The 13,116-nt window shown below is 46.7% G+C and overlaps 3 protein-coding genes across 4 annotated transcripts; 2 read left to right on the forward strand and 1 right to left on the reverse strand.

Moving 5' to 3' along the window:
• Positions 1-184: 184 nt before the first annotated feature.
• LOC112901313 (30S ribosomal protein S31, chloroplastic) lies at positions 185-3,380 on the forward strand. Of its 2 annotated transcripts, XM_025970200.1 has the most exons (4): positions 185-418; positions 2,655-2,719; positions 2,800-2,931; positions 3,299-3,380. In XM_025970200.1, the coding sequence occupies exons 1-3, from the start codon at positions 229-231 to the stop codon at positions 2,929-2,931; spliced, it is 387 nt and encodes a 128-aa protein (XP_025825985.1). In that variant the 5' UTR covers positions 185-228; the 3' UTR covers positions 3,299-3,380. The 2 variants fall into 2 exon arrangements, with proteins under 2 accessions (XP_025825985.1, XP_025825984.1); XM_025970199.1 differs by lacking the exon at positions 3,299-3,380 and having other exon boundaries at positions 2,800-3,062.
• A 3,077-nt stretch (positions 3,381-6,457) lies between these two features.
• Positions 6,458-7,439, forward strand: LOC112901312. The gene has a single exon (XM_025970198.1). It carries the CDS (start codon positions 6,551-6,553, stop codon positions 7,145-7,147), a length of 597 nt encoding a protein of 198 aa, XP_025825983.1. The 5' UTR covers positions 6,458-6,550; the 3' UTR covers positions 7,148-7,439.
• A 2,968-nt stretch (positions 7,440-10,407) lies between these two features.
• Positions 10,408-11,012, reverse strand: LOC112899454 (mucin-7-like). The gene is made up of 2 exons (XM_025967933.1): positions 10,656-11,012; positions 10,408-10,551 (listed from the first exon to the last, which is right to left on the reverse strand). The coding sequence occupies exons 1-2, from the start codon at positions 11,010-11,012 to the stop codon at positions 10,408-10,410; spliced, it is 501 nt and encodes a 166-aa protein (XP_025823718.1).
• Between the last annotated feature and the right edge of the window lie 2,104 nt (positions 11,013-13,116).

The raw sequence follows: 13,116 nt of genomic DNA on the forward strand, positions 1-13,116 counted from the left end.
TAGCGGCAACGTGACTCACGGACGAGAAAGAACGATAGTAAGAAGCTTCACAGTGACAGCCCATAAGGTCACTTGTGGCCCAGCCCAGCCCATCGTAACTCAGCTCAGCCCGTTTCTCCCTTTGCGAGCCCAGCCCAAACACTGTCCTCTCTTTATCCTACTTATTATCCAACCTGATCCTCCCACCATTCCAACACTCTTCCCTGTGCGCTCGCTCCTCCTCGTGCCATGGCGCTGCTCGCCATCCAGGGCATGGCCATGTCCACCGCCGCCCTTCCATCCCACCACCACGGCGGCGTCTCCTCCTCTGTCTCCACCTCGTCCTACGCGCTCACGGCCGCAGCTGCCTTCCCCCGTGCCCGCGCTACCCTCGCCGTCGGCGCCGTCACGTCGGCTACCGTCACTCCAGTTCTTGACGGTAAATTAAGCCCCTTACTGCCTGTTCGTTTGAGGTAGTTTCCTGTATGCACATTTCAAGAGCAATGGGTGGTACTATTAGCTGGCATTTGTGGAATTCTCAAGTTCGATTGGGGATGGATATTTTCCTTCTCTGCCTAAAATGTTCGAGCACGAATCTGTCAATTGAATGGACTCCCCAGCGCAGTTCCTTCGCTCCAGCTGGATTAGTTATTGATAAATTTGTTCAACAGGAGATATTTAAGGGGTTGTGGATGATATGTATGAACTAGAAACTACTACTAGCTTATGCTTATCAAACATTTTGCTATGCACGCATATACTTCAAAGAAGATACTAGTAATTAGAAATTCAATTCAAATTATGAATATCTAATGACCAAAAGCTGCTTTGGAGTTTAGTTCTCTATCTGACTACAAGAACTGAAGTGGGGTGCAATCCTTTTCGGCTTCTGTTCTGTGAACTAAAACCACTAGTAGTAGTTTATTAAACATTTACTCCTTCCATTTCAATATATAAGTGTGGTTTGACCCAATGCGGTCTGTGATGCTTTAGTTGGGGTTGTCAACTTCTACCATATCCTATTATTCATAGCATAGCAGTTCCTTTCAAAAAAAAAATTGTTCATAGCAACAAAATCATAATCATAGGAAACGCCATTCAAATACAAATCTAATTGCATCAAACTTGCATTACAAAATTTACATGTTATTAGACTACTAATTCGTTGAAGTTTATAATGTTTGAATCTGGAAATGCGTCTGTGCCTTATAAAAAGAAATGGAGTACCTATTAACTTATAGACACAAAAATCTTGATGGTGTTTAAGGAATGGGTGGTAAACAATTTAGTTAGGTTTAGCTTATTTTTCTTTTAACTCTATTGTTTAAAGTTTTGGTAGTCTCTGATGTGGTGATGCCATTTGCATCGGACTTGTTGTCAAAACACGCTTTCCGATTTAATACAAAGATGCATGTACTCAAATAAAATAGAGCCAATTCCCTCGGTGCCATAGAAATTAACATGGCTTCCCTCAGTGCCATAGATTTTTCTGAAATTCCCTCAATGCCACGGTTTCAAAATTTTATCCCCTCAATGCCAATTTTGTCCGCGAGGTGTTATGTTACTGTTAAGTAACCTAGAAAAGACACATTTGCCCCTCTAATGTAATGAAGTAAATTTGGCTTTTTCCCCTTTACTACCATCGTACCATTGCATGTTCATCACTGAGACCAGGTGAAGAAGCTCTAGGTTTCATGAACAGAGGAACAGGACTGTTGAGTGGTAGGGTAGAGCGTACATGTCGAAGAAGATTTGGAGGCGCGCGTTGAAGCTCTGGTCGGAGATTTGGAGCCAGAAGTCGTAGAGCTCCTCCTTGCTGATCTGCTCCAGGTTCTACTGCCGTCCGCCGCCGCCGCGCCAGCGCGTCGAAGATGCCCACCGCGAAGTCCTTGGAGTCCACATCCCTGCAGCCAGCCGCGTCAATGCTGTCATAGTGATCGCACCGACAACAATCCTGGCCACGGGCGACGGAGGAATTCTTCGCACGTATCGGTGCAATCGCCGAAGTCGTCGCGCGCGAGCGCGTTGAAGCTTCCTCCACGTGGCGCCAGAGGTCACCGCTGTCGGCGTCGGCGGAGGAGGACCCTGTGGTGCGGTTGATGAACCGGAGGCCCTTGAGCGCGCGCCGGGCCCCGGACTGCGACCGGTTCAGCCGGCGCGCCGTTGCCTGCTATCCGGATGCCGCGCCGGGGGCCGGTGCAGGCGGGTGCCGCTGCGACGTGGACGGTGACAGCGACCGCAGCCACGCGAACTTCGTCCGTATCCGCGATGATGTCGACGAGCACCGGCGTAGGCTCCCCCCCCCCCCCCCCCCCCCCCCGCGTCTGGCGTGTGCGTGCTGCCCCTTCTAGTGACAGTTCTGTTAAAATTTAACAGATCCTAACGGAATTGGCATTGAGGGGATAAAATTTTGAAGCCGTGGCACTGAGGAATTCCGAAAAATTTTATGGCGCTGAGGGAAGCCACATTAATTTCTATGGCATTGAGGGAATTGGCTCAATAAAATACTGGTAATAAATTGGAAGTTCAATTAAAGTTCTGAAATTCTAATGGCAGAGTTCTCTATCTGATTACCAAAGGCCAACAGGGGCACAATCTTTTTTTTGGCTTCTGATTGTGTCAATATTGATGGCCCTATGGACTGAAGATTTTAAACTTTCTTTGCCCTTGCTCAGTCTACTGTGGGAGAGGGGACAAGAAGACGAAAAGAGGCAAAAGGTTCAACCATTCATATGGCAATGTGAGTGCTCCACTCCAGTATAAAACCTCTCCCATTTTTGTGCTGCAATCCTTATTTATTTAGCTGTCTGATCGTTTCAGGCAAGGCCCCGCAACAAGAAGAAGGGAACTGGCCCACCACGCCTTTTTGCCCCTCCAGCGCCTCCTAGGAAGGACCAGTTTGATGATGGGGAGATCATTCCAATTGAGATAGATGAGGACATCCTGGAATAGGTTGTCTTAATTTTGCTTTGATTTATCACTGTCCTAAGCTTAACTTGCCTAGCCTGTATGAAATACAATTTCTTTGAAGTAATTATTCTCTCTTCTACATAATGCACATGCCTCCACATTTTCCTTGTTAATAATGAATCTACTGCATAGATTTATTCCTACACGCTACCAGCTGCGGCTCCCACTACATGAAAATTTGGTTAGTTGAGCTATCAGAACTGGGAGACTAGATTTGATCAATCGTGTTAGCTCTGCGTTAGCCACCTTATCAACATGCTTGGAAATTGTTTATGATTACTGGGAAAGCATGCCTGAAAAACAGCACATATAGAAGTCATTGATGTTACTGTTGCTTTATATCTTTTAGTTCAAGGATTGGGTTGTCTTGCCTTCACCTGCCGAATTACGGACTATTAATCAGCTAATGTTTCCAGGCAAGTATTGCCTTAGTGCAAAAAAAAAAAGAAAAGAGAACAAAACCAATTAGTCTGATTCTGTGAGCAAGTTTTTCCATGATGTGGTGAGTAACTGTATGCTGTCGACTGAGCACTCAATCTTTGCAGATTCAGTGCTATCATCATCATCATCTTGTGAGTAACTGGTCCAAGATTTTTTTTTTAACCATACATTGTATGCCGCGCTCCAAGAAAATAAGCAATAGCATTGTAGTTCATTAAATAATCAGTGCATTGCTTAGTACTAGTGTTTACTGCTCCTATATCTTCTATATCCATTGCAGTTTCCTTAATTTTCTAGACTATGGCCCTGTTTGGTACAGCTGAAACTTGTTCAGAAGTCAGCTGGTGGCTAGCTGGCCAGAGAAGCAGCTTGTTAAAGAAGCAGCTATTCACAGAAGTTAAATGTTTGGCAGACTGCTTATTGAATGGGCTGAATTCCTGTCTAAAGTGAGAAATGACTGGAATACCCTTACTGAATACATGTATTTCTTATGTACAGATATATATTTATTTATTTTTATAACAGAATAACAATAGAATTATTAACAACACAAATATATCAAATAATTAATCATAAATTACTCTTAAATAAGATAATGATAACTTAATTATAAATTAGATAACATAATTATAAATTAGATAATAGAGTATCATTACATTATTTTTTTGTGCAAATTACATTATCAATATCCTCCAGCCAATGCTTGCGCAATAGCATCTCGTGAAAATTATTCGTGAAAAGGGGCAGAGACAGGACGACGTCATCCTCGGGCGGCGCGGCCAGCACCCACGGTGGCAGCTCGCCGGAGCTTCGCCGGAGTGGCGCTCCCAGCCTCCGTTCTCGGAGCCGAGGGTACGGGAAGAGAGAGGAGGGTGAGGGGGTTCAGTTTTGGGGACTCTGGGCATGGGAAACGGGGTGGAAGGTTGTCCGCCCCGAGCAGCCATGGTTGCAGCTCTGGGAGCTCGTGGGGAGCTCTACTCCGGTAGGGAAAGGGAAGGCCGGAGGTTGGGGATGGTAGAGGATGGTGTGGAGGTGCTCACCACGAAAGTAATTGGACCAAGATGGCCTGGTGGGGGAGATCGACGAGCGGTCTGTTCTTGACGAAGAACAGAGAAGCTGGCTACCATTCGATGGCTAGAGCATGGGGATGGAGAGCTTTCGGAGCTGCGCGACTCGACGAGCTGGAGATGGCGCTGGGCGGCGCGGGGGCCGGCGCAGGGGGTCAGGCCTCCTAGCTCGTCTCCATCTTCGGTCACGGGCACGGGAGGAATTGGATTGGGGAAGAGAGACGAGTGGAGAGGGAGGCTGACCGCATAAGCTGCGCGGAAGCTGGTCCGCTCCCGCTGCTCGTTCTAGCGCGTTTCCTCGGACCTGTCCGCAAGCGCTGGTGGGGGAAGCTGGCCTAGAAGCGGAGCGTTTGGCCAGCCTGCGGCTTAAAATTGCTCAGAAGCTGGCTCATAAGCTGTCCCAAACAGGCCCTTTGTCTTGGTACTCTCATGAGGTATGGCTTGTCTTAAACAGCTAAATATGATCCTGACTAATTGTATTTGGTTCCTCTTCATTCACTGAACTGCAAAAGGGAAAAAAAATTACCAGTAATAAAAATGAAACTTGGTGTTCTTCCCCACTGAACTGCACATTGTGGCAAAAATTCCACCATTCTTCAAAGCATTTGCAGCGTTATTCTCAAAATTCATATCAACTAAGATTTGTTGTGAGAACGATTAAACCATCCATACCAGTATACCACGATATCAATGTATAATGTCTACATGTATAGGACATACTGTAGAGTTTGAAACATTATATCTGATGCATCCTTTGAGATGTTGGACCAATTCTTTTCAAAGTTTTCATGAGCCATATCATATTTGTGCACTTCATATTTACAGGGTTACACATACTGTTTGGCTTCTGTTTTCCATTTATTTTTGAAAACCAGGTATATTGTACATAACAAAATGAGTATTTTCCGTGATCACATATCAGAAAAAAAAGGTAGGAAATAAAAAGGTTGCAGCCAATTCTAGTTCATATAATATATTTTGGTATATTCTGTTATGGCATGGAGACTCTGGAGATAATAGCAGCATACAGTATATTAGTATTTGTTTGTTGATAAGTGAGTATACAAACAAGAAGTTTATTATTGCCTCAGTAGTTGCTTATTAGTGTGCCACAATTAAGCGCAAATACCCATTTTTTTAGTGTACCACACATCAATCTTTTGTTATAAAAAGAACGTTCTTGCCCCAGTAAATAAAGATCTCTTCAAGAATCTGTGTTGTAGGTGTTCTGGACTCTGGAGGGACCAATCATGATTGATAGTATATGAGTTCACAAGTAATTCTGTAGCGGCTGCTATTTGCTGTCCCATGGAACGAATGGAATGATCCCTCCAATGATAGTTCCCCTATCCGGTGCATTGCTAATGGACAACCAATACGCCATGGACAGAACTCACTAGTGCGCAACCACCGGTTGTTGGCACGCAGCTATCAGAAATTCAGAATGGATGGAACCACATCCATCTGTGCACCGTCGCTGCTCGACCTGGTGTGATGAATAACCTGATCATGGATCATCCGCGCCGCGCCTTTCAGGTTTGCCGCACCCGAAAGCTAGCTACTCGCACGTTCCGTGCAGCAGCTTTAAGTATGGATCAAGTATTGTCCCAGAAGTGCACACATTATGCGAGGCATTATATATGGTTAAGAGTATGGACTAATAGGCTTGTGGTTGATGACCAGGTTTGGTTGATCTCATTTGTCGACAGTGTCTTTGGGAAACCTTGTAGTTTTCATCTTTAGTTTGATCAGTCATTGACTAGGGCAATTTTACGAAATGCAAACGTGTGGGCGTCCATCAACTAGGCAAGTTGTAAAACCTCCTCCCTGTACAAACACAGACCCACATGATTCTCAAAAGTTAGTCTAGTACGGAAATACTTAAATAAAACAGAGTAGTTAGACCACCTCAGAAGATGATTGTTCCTTAGCAACCTTTTGCCATCATTGACAAGAAACTTGTCAGCCCCATCACTCACTCACAGCGGCTCACTTGTAGGCCATACTATTAGCCCCACGCTCATACAGCGCGGCGCTGGAATTGGGCGAGAGACCGAAGCAACAAGCCGGGCGCCGGGAGCAGAGTCGCAGGGATGCCGACGCTGCGGCGGCGCAACCCGGACGTGCACGTGAAGGCGCTGGAGGGCATCGTGTCGGCCAACACCTTCTTCACGGTGGCCGTCTTCATCGGCATCACGGGCACCATCACGCCCTCCGCCACCATCCCGCCCGCGTGCGTCGCCGGCGACGACATCGCGCGCAACTTCTTCCTCTTCGAGATCCTCTCCTTCGGCTTCTACCTCCTCTCCAGCCTCGTCGCGCAGGGGATGAAGCTCGCCGTCACGCTCCTCGCCGCCGACGACTTCTACGGCGACGGCGAGCAGAAGCCCCCGCCGTCCGACGACTGCGAGGAGATGCCGGCGTGGCGCGCCGCTGGGCCACGGGAGCGGCGCCGCGCCGTGCTCAGGTTCGCGCAGCCGATGATGCTGCTGGCGGCAGGGTGCTCCATCATGGGCACCTTCTTCCTGCTGCTCTCCATGGTGGACGCCATCCAGCTCAAGTTCGGCCTCGTCTCCTGCGGCATCCCGCTCGCCGTCGGCGCCACCTTCGCGCTCTCGGGGCTCGTCGTCGGCGGGCTGCTCTTCTACGGATCCACCGTCGCGTATGCGCTCACGCACTACCTGCCCTGAATGCCGCCTGGCGCTCGATCTGCCTCTCTGGGTCGTTGGTCAGTTAATCGAGGAGTAGCTCAATTCTTTTACCCTTTTCTTTATTTCTTTCTTTTTTACTCTTTACGAAGCAGTGAGTAATTATTAACAGTCGATTCTGGAATACATACCTGCAATGCAAGAACAAGGTATACATGTTTCATGCTTGCACCCAAAGGATGGTGCCATTCTTAGTGGCAAGGTTGTTGGCAACATGATTTTGTCTCTGTAAAAAACTACTCCCTCCGATCAGGACAACCTGGAGTTTTGGACACGCGGTACAGTTCACTTTTTCTGCTACTCTTTTATGTGTCTGAACGTCAACTTTTTTTCTCGGAGGTAGTAGTTCAGTGCTTGTGTGCCAATAGGATATAATATAGGATAGAGTAAACACTACTACAAAACACTCCAGCGCGAAGATGACTAGATACTAATTTCTACCATTAGTATTAGGTCATCCTCGTACCGCCTCGTACCGGTACTTGAGGTGCATGGTATGAGAACCGTCCAATTTAACATCATTTTAAGCGAACCGCCGGTCACTAACATTAAGATGAGAGCTAACACGCGCTCGCGCTAAGAGCGTGCCACGTGTTAACCCACATCTAAATTATAAATGATCAACTCGTCATTCACCAAAAATAATGTTAAATCCGGCAGTCCCGGTATGTGCTCCACCATATGCCTAAGATCATGCATATACACATACCATCACAATCTCATATATCACCGATGGACCACAAAGAGCAAATTTTAAGCAACAAGGTTACGCTAAACATTACAAGTTCAACAAAGGATAGGTTCAAATCCAAAATTAAAGTTTCCAACTAGACCGATACAAACTTTCAACATCCCAAACCCGGACAGTCGCAAGCAAGATAAAAAGTTGTGTATTGTGCAAGTGATCCTATTCTCAACAATTCTTCTCAAGTTACAGGTTAATTCTAAGCATGGCTAAGCATTTATCGAGTGATCCGTTGCTAACCCTAAGTGTCAAGACATGGGTATATAAAAACAAGGTAGGTCAAGGAACAAAAATAGGACCGATGATGTAGTAGATAATATTTAGCATAACATATATATACCCGAGTGAGATAACTAAATCCAAATCAAATTAAATGGGTCAAGGAATCATGCTTAGCTACTTGCCTTGATTATCTTCCGGCTCGACAATAAAATCAACTCCCCGCTCGGTTTCGACGATCTCGGCGGGCTCAACGGGTTTGTTCTCCAGCGTCTCAATCACTATAATGCATGAATGGAATGTATGCATTAGCATGATGTTGATGATATAAAAATGATATGATGAAATGAAAAATGAGCATCACATATATCAAAGAAGCACGCGAATACTAAATATGGAGCTCACCGATTACGTTCATAAATATAAGAATCGAAACAAGGATTGTTCAAACAACTCATATAGCAAGCATAAATCAAGGTTTAATGTTTGCATGAAGAGGACATCATTAGGATCTCATGGGAGTTGGATTTGCAAAAAAATTATTTCATTAGGATTATTTATGAATTCCACAATTTTCAGCCATATAAAAAAGTTAAATCTTAAAAGATAAGTTAAACATTTTTATAAATTCTTAGGAAATTAACAAGAAAACTAGACATGAAGACAAAGCTAACAGAAGTGGTTTTGACATTTTATCACCCTTTAAGCAAAAGGTTATAATTTAGACAAGCTTGTAGGCGACAATTCATTTGACACTCCAAAATCTTATCAAACAGCATAAATAATTTGCATAAATTGTACCATAGATATAAAATTTCACCAGGATTCCACTAGGATTTAATTTGACATTTTTAGAGCATTCTAACAATTATCCAGCACTTCATTCACTTTGGCAAAAATAATTCACAACTAAGTGTACAGGATATTAACATGCATAACAACAATTTTTATAAGTAGAGTCATCACCTAGGAGTCAAACAAATCAAGTTTCATAATTTTTGGAGGTCTACACAATTTACTACGCAATTTACAAATTTGCAGTGTCGGAGGAAATCTCCAGCCGGGTGGCGGAATGCACCTGCCTAATCCTAGTTTAGGAAGAGTTTGGGGGAGACCTAGGAACGCTTGGTCAAAGGGTGGACGAACACGGGAAAGACACGAGGATTTAGAGTGGTTCGGGCCACCAGAGCGTAATACCCTACGTCCACTTGAGTGTTGTATTGTTTGAGAAAGCTTGTGGAATTGTTGGGCCTTGTGAATCTTATGGACTTGTTGACTTGTATTCTAACAAGCGCACTCTCTCTTTTATAGACTAAGAGAGGTGCATACACTGAGCGGGATCCCGACAGGTGGGCCCAGTTACTGGAGCCTGTAATACGAGAGATATTGAGATCTTCCTCTCCAGCTCTTCCCTGTCGTCCTCTCGATCGAGAAGTTGATATGCGTATCTACAGTCAGGATATGGTCTTGTGCTGCCTTACCAGCATAGTGCCTGCTGTCAGTGTCACGCACAGTGGAAGTCGTGCTGTCGCTGTTGGGCCAGTACCCTTTGACAGGTGAAGGAGCCGCGCTGACCTGCCGCGCCGTCGCCTCCGCATGCACTGTGGCAGCGCACGCTTTAGCTCTCCTGTGGCAGACCATCATTACTCACGCGCACGGCGCCGTGACGTGACTACACGCTGCTCGCCCATGCGCAAAGCACAATGACGCACCGCCTTGGAAATAGGCAGGCTTACTGTGGTGTCAGCACACCTACCCAGTGTGTCAGTGGGCAGGTCATGCCCTGACTTGGGCACGCACAACCCATCTACCCGCCTTTAATGCGGTAGCTGGGCTGGCGCACCTCAGGAGGCTTTCTGCCACGGGCGCGTGGCAGGGATGGCCTCGTTGTCGCCTCCTTGGCAACACGTGGCGGCACCGGACCCCTTCCCAGGGGAAAGGGAGGTCCGGGCCCTCGAGGCCAGTCCGGGTGGACAGGCCCATAGGGGTCTGGCTCCCACACGCGGCGGTACTGGACCCCCTAGGGGGTCCGGGCCTATGGAGGCCAGACCCGAGCACCTTGTCCTTGTGTGCACATGGAGGCGCTGGACCTATGTGAGCACGGGGGGAAGGTCCGGAGACTATATCCCCAGCTGTCAAGCCCGGGCCTTACATCCCGTCACCCAGAGGACAAAGACGAGGTCATGGATAACCTTGCGCCCATCTGGATGGACACCCTGTCAGATGACTTATTGACGGACGAGGCCGCCGGAAACGCAGATCTGCTCGGAGCGGACCACTACGACCTTTTGGTCGTTGAGCAGCTCCTTGGCAATGATCGAGGATAGGCGGCTGAGCATGTGGTGGCGGTGTCCACCACGATGCGCTTGGCGCACACGCCGGAGCCGAACACCATCGCAGGAGGTATTCCTGTCCGTATGTACTGACATGCAGCATAATTAAACAAAAGAAAACACGCTGAAAATCGCTAGGGTCACCCGGATCTGGCGCTCCCGGGTGCCGACACGTGGGCTCGGGAGGTCAGACCCAGCCGGGCGGAGTCAAGGCCGGCCGCGGGCCTTGACTCGCCACGGGGGCGCGCCAGAGCTCGCCCACGACGTGGCTCACGCGCGCTGGTGCGCGAGCGCGACGCGGCGTCGTGGCGGGCGGCGACGGGGGCTCAGCCACGAGCGCGAATGGGCGGAAGCAGGGCGCGCAGGAGGGGCTCGACGCGTCGGGGGTGGTCACCCACGGCACAGACAGGCACCGCGAGGCGGCGGGCGGCGACGCGGCGGAGAGCGGCAGCGGCGGATAGAGGCATGTGTTGGGGAGTGGCTGCGGGCGGGGAGGGAGGCGTCGGAAGGCCGAGGCCGAACAAGGAGGAGGAGGGGGTGCTGCGCGCATGCGGAATCGAGCGGAGGTGTGCCGGCGACGGCGAATCACCACGAGCGGGGGGAGGAGGAAGAAGCAGTGCAGCTCGGGCGGGGTTAGGGTTTCACGGGGAGGACGAAATGCGCCCGAGGGAGAGAGAGAGAAGGGGAGAAAAGGACGCGGGCGCCAGGGTGGCGTCGCCCCGCGGCCACGCTGGACCAGCCAGCAGCTGACGGCGTGGCGATGCCACCATGGCTGGCCAACCGGCAGCGCCGGAACGCGTCACAGGGGAGACAGAGGGGCTGACGGGTGGGCCCGCTGATGGGTGGGCCCAGGTGAGTAAGGAAGTAAAGGAAAACGGCAATTCCACTTCTTAATTCAAAATCATGTACTTCCTGAGCTCCAAAAATCATCAAAAATTTACTGGAGAAATATTAAATCACCAAGAACACAATGCAATAACAAACACTCAAAAAGCTATTAAGGATTGCTCACAAAAAGTCGAGCAAAACTTGCAGTTTTCAATTTTTCCAAGAATTTTATGGCTCGGGTTAAACATCCAAAAATTCTCAAAAAATATTAAAAATTCATCATTTGAGATCTAGTATTAGATTAAATTTTTTGGGGGCATAGTTACTTAATAAAATTTGAAATTTCTTCACAATCTTCTTCTTAAACATAGCTAAAAATTCAATCATCTCAAACAATCATATGCACGTGATGCTTTTATTATGCTTGAATGATGCTCATGATGATGTTGTTAAATTTTTGATCATGTTAAAATGTTCTCGGTCGTGACAGATGGAAAGATTCAGAGGACCTTTAAGTACCGGGTGGTATATCCGGTACCTAGATATTAATACCGGGTGGTGTTACCATCCGGTACTAAAGGTTTCACCCATATTAGTACCGGATGGTAAAACCACCCGGTACTGATGTTTAGCCTTGGTACCGAGTGCTGTAACCACTCGGTACTAAAGGGTTTTCCATAGGTTACTTCAAAAGGAAAATATCTCCCATTTAATCACAATTGCTATGTAGGTGAGATAGTAAGATATCTTCCATTCAATCATAATTGCTATGTAGGTGAGATGGTAAGGGAGGTATGCGTGAGACAAGAGGTTGCGGGTTCGAATTCCGGCCACCGCGCGCATATTTCGCGTGAAAAAATTGCGTGACTTGTGACGTGTGGACCTCTTCTTGGGTTTAATATATTTTTTTGACCAAAAATATTTTTGTACCAGGTGAAACCTTCACCCAGTACTAAAGAGAGCCTTAGCCACCGGTTCTAGAACCATACCTTTTAGTTTCGGTCTCGTAGTACCGGTTCTAGAACCGTGGCTAAGGTACTTATCACCACCTTTTTTTATAGTGAAAGTTGCTAATATCATCCTACCATCATCTACTTCTTTGTATTGAGCAAAAAAAATTACTAATAAATTAAAAAATCCAATCCACCTTTTGTATTGTTCGTTCAAAAAAGTCCACTTCCAGTATTCGGCACTATAGTTGGATGGTCAGAGAACTTGAAAATATAGAAGTCGAACTGTAGTTAATAAGAACCTAGGATCCATGCCAAAGATTAATTCTAGACTCCGAATACTCTATATGCATGTACCACATTGCAAATTAAAGTTAATACTATTGTTTAGTTCTTTAGTTAGTATTGTTGAAAGGATTTAGGCTATGTTTGGATCCACCCCCAAATGGTAAAAGGGCAAATGGTAAAATTTTTGCTCCTGTCACATCAAATGTTTGGACGCTAATTAGAAGTATTAAATATAGTTTAATTAAAAAATAATTACATAGATGAGGACTAAATGACGAGACGAATCTATTAAGCCTAATTAATCCATAATTAGCAAAATTACGGTAGCATTTGCCCTTTTGCACTTTGGGGTGTTTGGATCCAAAAGTGCAAAAAAAGTGCAAAAGAGCAAAAGTTTTGCACTTTTTCTTTCTCTTTCCCATTCATCCAAACATGGCCTTATATAGATCATGGGGTGCTACTCCATGAGAGCAACTCTAGTTGTGGCATGAACTGTTGAGGCAAAGGAGGTGGCATGGTTTGATTCTACTTTCCACGATGTAGACATGGGTTTCATGGAGCCCCCATCCTCTCTCTATCTCACACACA

Source organism: Panicum hallii, chromosome 7 (genome assembly GCF_002211085.1).
Source record: "Panicum hallii strain FIL2 chromosome 7, PHallii_v3.1, whole genome shotgun sequence".
NCBI classification, from domain to species: domain Eukaryota; kingdom Viridiplantae; phylum Streptophyta; class Magnoliopsida; order Poales; family Poaceae; genus Panicum; species Panicum hallii.